The 9,758-nt window shown below is 45.3% G+C and overlaps 1 protein-coding gene across 1 annotated transcript; it reads right to left on the reverse strand.

Annotated features, from left to right (window-relative positions):
• Nucleotides 1-8,217: 8,217 nt before the first annotated feature.
• Nucleotides 8,218-9,063, reverse strand: LOC307213907 (taste receptor type 2 member 40-like; the record flags this gene model as incomplete). Its single annotated transcript, XM_079972142.1, has 1 exon — nucleotides 8,218-9,063. The coding sequence occupies one exon, from the start codon at nucleotides 9,061-9,063 to the stop codon at nucleotides 8,218-8,220; it is 846 nt and encodes a 281-aa protein (XP_079828268.1).
• Between the last annotated feature and the right edge of the window lie 695 nt (nucleotides 9,064-9,758).

Genomic DNA, 9,758 nt, shown 5'->3' on the forward strand with positions numbered 1-9,758 from the left:
GGTTCTCTTTTTTTGTTTTTGTGACCGTGTGGAACCCAGTTCAGCTCCTGATTGATTGATTGTGTGACTGCAGTACATTGTTTCTTGCTTTCATTTTATGGATCAATGGTCTCATTAGAGAGTAAAATTCATGTTAAATTGCTGTTTTAGGGGTTGTTTTTAAAAGTCTGGAATGGATTAATGCATTTTGGATTACTTTCTATGGGAAAATGCGCCTTGGTTTTGGAAGGCTTTGGTTTTGGAACAGACTTCCAGAACGGATTAAGTTTGAGAACCAAGCTATCACTGTAATAAAACACTGCACAGAAAGAATCACACCAGGATTACTTTTTTACAGTGTTTTATCCATGGGCATGTGTGCATCAGTAACACAGAGGGGGAAAGAGTCGTGAATGAACTGTACAAATTGAAAGTTGCGACAATCCACGAATGAACAGCACTCTATATAAATATTGGGGGTTTTTGTTTTTTTAAAAAATGTGACTATGGAAAGTTTCTAAAGTTTCTAAAGCATTGGTTTTGTTTTGCAAACAAGGCCAGGTGGTCCTGAACTCTGGGAAGATCTGGGAAGAAATTTGGATGGAGAGAAATGATTTTGCGAGCACCTCAGCTCTATACAGCCCAAAGTAAATGTATATGTTCTTGATTGTATAAATGTTCTTGATTGAATAAATCAAACACAGTGTATTTGATATCTAGCAAATCATTTTGAGTTTTATGGATGGGGAAAAAAAATCCACCACAACCCACCCTCAAGACTGTATTCAACTAACTTCTACTCAGCGTAGATCCGTTGAAATTAATGGACTCAACTTAGTACTGGCAATAAATTTCAGTGAACCTGCTCTGAGAAAGTGCTACTTGAGTTCAACCCTCAAAATTGTACTCAAGTCCAAGTTCTTATTAAAAGTGTGACGCAGGAAATTAGCTTTTCTCAGCCAGCAGAGGGAGCACCATCGATGTGGAGGAAGACTTCTTGCTGGGCAAGTGCTAGATCACAATGCCACCTTTCTGCTATCATCATGTAATACATGAGCTTGGGAAACAGATATTTCCACAAAGCTATGAGATGAAAACATAGTTGAGTGAGACCATGAGTTCAGGGCAAAGTCCAATGCACCATCTGTTAGAGTGGGCTGGCAGAAGCTATTATTACATGCCATGGAGTCCTTTTGCAGAATTATGGAAGCAATTTTTTTTTTAAAAAAAAAATACCCCTACAGCAATGCTTATGGAAAATGCACTGCAATCCTAATCCTGCCACAAAAGAAACTATTGTCCCAGTTCATGTTTCTCAGGATATTATATTAAGGTAAAGGTAAAGGTACCCCTGCCCGTACGGGCCAGTCTTGACAGACTCTGGGGTTGTGCGCCCATCTCACTTAAGAGGCCAGGGGCCAGCGCTGTCCGGAGACACTTCTGGGTCACGTGGCCAGCGTGACATCGCTGCTCTGGCCAGAGCCAGAGCCAGAGCCAGAGCCGCACACGGAAACGCCGTTTACCTTCCCGCTGGTAAAGGTAAAGGTAAAGGTACCCCTGCCCGTACAGGCCAGTCTTGACAGACTCTGGGGTTGTGCGCCCATCTCACTTAAGAGGCCAGGGGCCAGCGCTGTCCGGAGACACTTCCGGGTCACGTGGCCAGCGTGACATCGCTGCTCTGGCGAGCCAGAGCCGCACACGGAAACGCCGTTTACCTTCCCGCTGGTAAGCGGTCCCTATGTATCTACTTGCACCCGGAGGTGCTTTCGAACTGCTAGGTTGGCAGGCGCTGGGACCGAGCAGCGGGAGCGCACCCCGCCGCAGGGATTCGAACCGCCGACTCAATGAATTGCTATGTGGACATTCTGGTTGAGATAGTAATACAATGGTACCTAGGGTTACAGGCGCTTCAGGTTACAGATGCTTCAGGTTACAGACTCCGCTAACCCAGAAATAGTACCTCGGGTTAAGAACTTTGCTTCAGGATGAGAACAGAAATCGTGCAGTGGTGGCACGGCAACAGCGGGAGGCCCCATTAGCTAAAGTGGTACCTCAGGTTAAGAACAGTTTCAGGTTAAGAATGGACCTCCAGAATGAATTAAGTTCTTAACCTGAGGTACCACTGTATTGTAAAGTGAAAGAGAAGGATATTAATATTCATTGACCTGAAATGTTGTAAGTGGGGAGTTGTAATGGAAAACCCTGATCCTAAACCTTTGATGCCTTGCAGGATATCTTCAGAAGAGGAAAAGGCTAAGGAGTGAACCCTATACAAATCCAGAGTGGAGTCCCTAAGGCGGTTGGGTGGCACCTTGTAAGCATCCTTCTGGCAACTCCTGCAGCCAAGCTGGTGCCAAACATCTTGCTCTGCTTTCCTTCCCAGGACCTCCATACACACTGCCCAGGCTTGCGCCCAGGGGAGGTCAGTTGGTGCTGCTAATGCAATGGTTTGGCGTCACCCCCAGAAGCACATTCTGTTGTCTCTTGACACAGACAGCGGTGTAGCTAGCCGCTCAGATGCCAGGTGTGGCGCGAGCAGCTGAGGGTGAGCAGCGGCCATTTCAGGCAGCACAAAGCCTGCAGGAGCCCAAGCCACCACGTCACTCCCAGGAGAGACGCGTGGCTCGGGCACACTGCAGGCCCCACAGTAAGTGCCGGCCCCCGCAGTGTGGCGCCCAGTGCCAGCTGCATTTCATTACATTTGTTAACTGAACTAAAAGGTTTTGTGAGCCCCCCCCTTTTTTGGGGGAAAAACCCCAAATATTTTTGTCATTTTGTCACCCCCCTCAGTGATGACACCTCGGGCAGCCCGCCCCCCTTCCTCCGCCACTGGAGACAGACGGATGTTTTTTGGCTATATATCAATAAAAAAACATATATCTTTAAGATAAATCTACAACAGACCTTGGTAATTTGTTTATTTTGCACATTCCCTAGACTTTATGCATAATCTCCAACAGGTTTTGGGTAACGTGCATATCTCAGGCACAGGCAAACTCAGCCCTCCAGATGTTTTGGGACTACAATTCCCATCATCCTAACCTAACAGGACCAGTGGTCAGGGATGATGGGAGTCGTAGTCCCAAAACATGTGAAGGGCCAAGTTTGCCTATGCCTGGCATATTTCAACTGCATTTCGTGCCTTCTCCAGGCAATATGCACTTTCTCCGGTCAGTATGCCTAGTCTCTTGGTGCTGGAGGAGACTCTTGAGAGTCCCATGGACTGCAAGAAGATCAAACCTATCCATTCTGAAGGAAATCAGCCCTGAGTGCTCACTGGAAGGACAGATCCTGAAGCTGAGGCTCCAATATTTTGGCCACCTCATGAGAAGAGAAAACTCCCTGGAAAAGACCCTGATGCTGGGAAAGATGGAGGGCACAAGGAGAAGGGGACGACAGAGGACGAGATGGTTGGACAGTGTTCTCGAAGCTACCAGCATGAGTTTGACCAAACTGCGGGAGGCAGTGGAAGACAGGAGTGCCTGGCGTGCTTTGGTCCATGGGGTCACGAAGAGTCAGACACGACTAAATGACTAAACAACAACATGCCTAGTCTTTAGGAAACTTCCCCCACATCACTTGTTGAGTAGTATGTAACCTGCACCCCACAGGTACTTCTTGCCCACTGCTTGGTCTTCTATGGTACAGACTTTTTATTTTATTTTTAACCACACAAAACATGCTGGTGGAATGGTTTGGCCCACACTTCTGTGCTTGCAACCATTGTCCTATATGCTCTTGCCCAGGAAAAGCATTTGTCCTGATTTCATTACAAATGCAACTTTACAGACGCCAGGAAAGTTCCATTGTGCTGACCTCATTTGATCAGATATATTTGGCTCGCGGCAGCCTTGAGTGGCTGCGCCATCCTCCTCTAATGAGAAACTCATGATACCTGGAATGATATGTCAAATAATCCCTCCAGCAACACCTTAACTAATGACCACTTGAAATTTTTGAGAAGGCCAGTGCACCAGCCAACCGTATCATTGTCTCTAACTAACTTGGTTTGATTAGCATCCCCTTGACTCTCTCCGGAGAGAAGCTTAAACTGATATTGCAAAATTAATGCATGGGTTGGGGATGGAAATATTAGCATGAAAAGGTGCTCCAGATGAATTATATTCAGTGGCTGCTCAAATTGTCAAGAGTCTTTCAAGATAGTGACAAATGAAGCAACCCGGTGTGCCTCAACCGCAGCAAAGTAGGTGAGTTCAAAATAGATAGTACAATAAAATAATACAAAATAGATAGTGCTCTTTACCCTGATGTAGAATTTTAGGACTCGCACAACTTTGTTTTAAACTGTTTTTAATGTTGCGTTTTAAATTGCTCCAATCTGCCATGGAACTTTAGGGTGAAGAGGAGGTAATAAATTATAATACATTATATCAAAATGTTCTATCTGAACATTGCAAAACAGCCTCAGGTGCGCAGCCAATTGCCCCCACCCCTGTTTTACAGTGCAAGCCTACATGTGTCTACTCATAAGTAAGTCCCATTGATTTCAATTGGTTGGATTCCTAGGTAAATATATAAAATGAGCCAGTCAGTGTGGTACAATGGTTAGAGTGTTGGCCTAGGAACTGGGAGACCAGGGTTCAAGTCTCCACGCAGCAATGAAGCTGGCTGGGTGCCCTTGGGCCGGTCACTGTGTTTGAGAATAACCTACATTACAGGCTTGTTGTGGGGATTAAATGAGGAGGGGGAGAACCATGGTCACCATCTTGAGCTCCTTGGGAAAGTGTGGGATATAAACACAGTCAGACAGTCAATCAATCAATCAATCAATCAATCAATCAATCAATCAATCAACCAACCAAGCAAACAACCAATAAAAAATACTCATTATCCCATCTCCTGCCACACATTTCAGAAGATCTCCCCCACCCCAAATCCTTCCGCTTGATCCCCTTCATATAAAAGTCACAGGTTTCTGCACATATATTACTATTATTCATTTCCCATGGAGCGTCTTCACAATACAAGAAAAACGTACGGAACACCATTGCAAATATAAAAACAGTAAAATTGAAAAACTATTAAAATAATAACTTACAATCTATTTTCAAATGACTTCTGAATACCTCTCCTCTGCATATTCATATATTACACACACACATTTTTCTCTTTCTTCATTTTTCTTCTTCTTTTCTTCTCTTTTTCCTTTCTCTCTTCTTTCCTGCTTTCATTCCCCCTCCCCTTCCCCCGCTTCTATGTTGTCCTGTATCTTATACACTCTCTCTTAGTTATTATTATTACTTTTATTACAACACACCTCTCTCTACTAATTTCCTTTTTGCATGTATGTGTCTTTTGTATTCGATTATACTAATATAATTCCTAATGGATGGGGTAAGGTAATTAAGTATGTAATCACATCGAATGAAATGTGTTGTTTTTGTCCCCATTCACTTTCGGCTTTTCATTATGTAGACGCCTCGCCACCCCTTACAAAAAGAAGCGTTGGTGAGACAATGCTAAGATGACTAGGCCACGTGACAGTACAAAGGTGTTTCTCGAAGCTTCAACACACACACACACATATATGATATAAATGTGTCCTGTTGGATGAGGCCAAAGTCTCACCTTGTCCAGCATCCTATTATGACAGTGATCAGGCAGATGTGGATGGGAAGCCTGCTAGCACTGTATGAGTGACAGCTCTCTCTCCCTGCTTTTGATTCTCAGCAACAGATATATACCAGGCCTCGGGGTCTGGGTGAGGAATGAGCAAGGAATTTGGTCCATTTTTCAAAGCGGTTTGTGAAGCAGTTTTAGTGAGCAAAAATTGTGTACAAAAATATGCAGTTTAGATTTTTATAAGGGACGCGAGTGGCGCTGTGGTCTAAACCACCAAGCCTCTTGGGCTTGCCAATCGGAAGGTCGGTGGTTTGAATCCGCACGACGGGGTGAGCTCCCATTACTCTGTCCCAGTTCCTGCTAACCTAGCAGTTCGAAAGCACACCAGTGCAAGTAGATAAATAGGTACCACTGCGGCAGGAAGGTAAACGGCGTTTCCATGAGCTCTGGCACTCATCACAGTGTCCCTTAACAAACTACAGCTGCCAGAATTCTTTGGGGAAAATCTATGACTGATTACAGTGGTATCGTACTGCTTTGGGGGATGTAGATGCCACTGTGGTCTAAACCACCAAGCCTCTTGGGCTTGACGATTGGAAGGTTGGCGGTTCAAATCCCTGCGACGGAGTGAGCTCCCATTGCTCTGTCCCAGCTCCTGCCAACCTAGCAGTTCGAAAGCACGCCAATGCAAGTATATAAACAGGTACTGCTGCGACCGGGAGGTGAATGGTCTTTCCATGCGCTCTGTTTTCTGTCACAGTGTCCCGTTGCGCCAGAAGCAGTTTAGTCCTGCTGGCCACATGACCCGGAAAGCTTTCTGTGGACAAACACTGGCTCCCTCAGCCTGAAAGCGAGATGAGCACCACAATCCCATAGTCGCCTTTGACTGGACTTAACCATCCAGGGGTCCTTTACCTTTGTAACTAGATTTTTCTATATATATATAAAAGGCATATATTGCTGATAAATGCCCTGGGAATGCATATTTTGCTTTTCACAAGGATCTATTTTTATGTATGAAGTCATAGAGTCATACAACCGTAGAGTTGGAAATCCATACAAAATCTCTAATTGTGGACTTTTCATCTGCACCGACCAGGATGAAACAGACCTGTGAATGAACTCCGGTGAAATGGAAACAGTGTGGGATTAGTTGCTCAACCAATCCATAGCCTCTGTAGCTACAGGTGGAAGGAGGCCACCCTTCAAGTAACCCATAAACTGATGCACCTGGCAAAGCTATAGCTATGCACCTGCTATTTATCTAAGAACAGGAAGCAGCCTCGAAATAATATTGCGGTCTCTTCAGATGCAAATCTGGGGAGCACTTCACTCTGGAATCCACACCCTGCCTTAGACAAATTGTAACATCCTCCTTCAACCCAACAGTAACAACATTTGACTAATCGCTCCACAGTAATAGGCCCAGGAGCTCAACTTCTGTTTGATCTGCTTACATGCTGCCAGTTAAGGCTGGCTCTGCCCCACCAATCTCAGTCCACTTTCAGCCTTTTCGCTTTTGTCAGCAAAATTCAGGGTTATGGTGGAAGACTGTATCTGCATGGCAGAGCACCTGCTCTGCATGTAGAGCCTTGCATTAAAATTCCCCTGGCATCTCCCGCTAAAGCATTCAAAAGAATGGTAGCCAATCAGTGTAGACAGTACTGTGGTCAGACTTGTATAAGAAAGCTTCCTTGGATTTTTTTAAAATTTAGACTTAAAATCAATTTTTTAAAAATGCACAGGCTAGTTATTTGGATCAGAGTCCTGGTTTTGCTTACAATAACAGCAGCAACCATTTAATATAGCTAGGTGATATTAATAATTTTCACTCTCTAAATACAATAAACAATTTTGTGTTTTTGTAAAAAGCCATCTAGGGACGCGGGTGGCACTGTGGGTTAAATCACAGAGCCTAGGACTTGCCAATCAGAAGGTCAGCGGTTCAAATCCCCGCGACGGGGTGAGCTCCCGTTGCTCGGTCCCTGCTCCTGCCCACCTAGCAGTTCGAAGGCATGTCAAAGTGCAAGTAGATAAATAGGTGCCGCTCTGGCGGGAAGGTAAACAGCGCTTCCGTGTGCTGCTCTGGTTCGCCAGAAGAAGCTTAGTCATGCTGGCCACATGACCCGGAAGCTGTATGCCTGCTCCCTCAGCCAATAAAGCGAGATGAGTGGCGCAACCCCAGAGTCAGCCACGACTGGACCTTATGGTCAGGGGTCCCTTTACCTTTATCTAAAAAGCCCTCTATCCAAAGCATCCCTTATTGGTCAATCTTGCTTTTGGGGGGAAATGAACCTGCTTTAAAAAAAAATGTGAATGAGAACCAATGTGGTGTAGCGGTTGGAGTGTCAGACTAGGACCTGGGAGACCAGGGTTCAAATTCCCCACTCAGCCATAAAGCTCACTAGGTAACTGAGGGCCAGTCACTGCCTCTGAGCCTAACCTAACTCACAGGTTGCTATGAAGATAAAACTGGAGACACCACCTTGAGCTTGATGGAGAACAGGTGGGATATAAATGCAAAAGAAAAGGAAAAACAAAAGACTATACGACTGCACATTTGTAGGCACACTTAAAAAGAAGCAGTTTTCCTTCCTCAAATTCTTTTTGGCCCCAGTTCCCACCAAAGCAGCTAATTCTGTCTTTATGGATCACCTAACAGCATTTCATGTAAAATAGCATGTTTTTGAATGCCAGCTTCAGTCTAACATTCAGAAGAATCAAAAGAATGGAATGGATCGAAGGACACACAGCAATCACCAGTGAACAGATATAATCTTTCCATCTGCTCCTCGCTTGGCAGGAAGGCATTCCCACAAGCATCTCGGCCACAAAGCTGCAGATGTAGAGCATCAGGAAAGAGATCAGAGATTTAATGGCGGTGATGTGAGCATCAGTCCTCAGGTCCTTGTTGTCCACTGCACCGTGCCTCATCTCCTTGGTGTGTCTCCACAGAGATGCAATGAGCAAGGTGGATGATGCTACAAAGAACAGAAGCGGGATGACTGCCAATGTCAGGAACATGATGAAACCCTTGAAGTAGGAGATGGTCCCGACGGGGCTGCCAAAGGTGGCGTTTCTCAGAAAGCTCCTGGTTGAGTTGCAGAGGTGGACACTATAATCCATCCAGATGAAAGGGAGGGAAGAGATCAAAGAGACCAGCACAGAACCCAGCAGAATCTGCGGAACCATCCTGACGATTCTCAGCTTGATTATCAGAAAGTACCGCTGGGTGAAAGTGCTGATCTTGGCACAGTAGAACATGCTGAGACACGCAGCAAACCAGAGGCAAGCTGTGCTGGCCAAAACCAGGAGGACATAGTGGACTCTGATCACTTCCCACTGGTACATCTTCGGTAAGAGGGCAGAGTGCAGGATGGTTCCCTGGAGAAGAAGCCGAGATGAACAGAGGCAGACCAGGATCACGTCGCAAGTGGGCAGCCTTTTCCTTTTCGCCCAGTCTGTGTAGCCAACGGCCACAATGAACGCACTGGCAGCCATGCCGACAGCGCCCTGGCTCACGATTATGACTTGTAAGGTTTTATGAACAGAATCTGACATCCTTGCACTCACCCTTGCCTGTGCTTCTTGCCTTGGTGATATATCCACAGACAGTCCACAATTTGGACAATCCTGTCAAGGATCTTCAGGGGTAGCATGTAGCTCTGATCATGTTCGGAAACAGTAGACAGGGCAATGTGAAGTATTGGTATTACCTGGTTCCATCAGTCCTACAGCCTTCCATTCTTTTGGGATCCAGCCAGAGCACATGCATTGTCCACACAAATATTCTCATTCTCCTGGTCCAGGAAGTCGCCTGAAATCTATACTGTGTGTTTTATTCTGGTGTTGTTTCAGGGCATGCAAATGCTTGGTGTGATTTCCAATTTGGCTTTAATGCCAGCCTTTCTCCTGAACATACATTTGCAAGATGCATCTGCTCAAACACATCCCTTGTTACTTTCACCCCTTCCTGCTGTCCATTCTCTTCTTATAGTCATACTTTAGATTCTAAGATCTTCAGGGCTACATACTATGTGTGTGGATTTTTCTTATGCTATAAAATAGGAAGGATTGAGAATACTCCTCCTTCATGATCCCATTTGCCGCCCACCAAAAATTGGTATGTGTGTGTTGGGCTGTTTTCAGGGTCATTGGATATATGATTATAGGGAGGAAACTTATCAAAGGAATTC

The sequence above is a fragment of the Podarcis cretensis genome (genome assembly GCF_951804945.1).
Source record: "Podarcis cretensis genome assembly, chromosome: 4".
Taxonomy (NCBI): domain Eukaryota; kingdom Metazoa; phylum Chordata; class Lepidosauria; order Squamata; family Lacertidae; genus Podarcis; species Podarcis cretensis.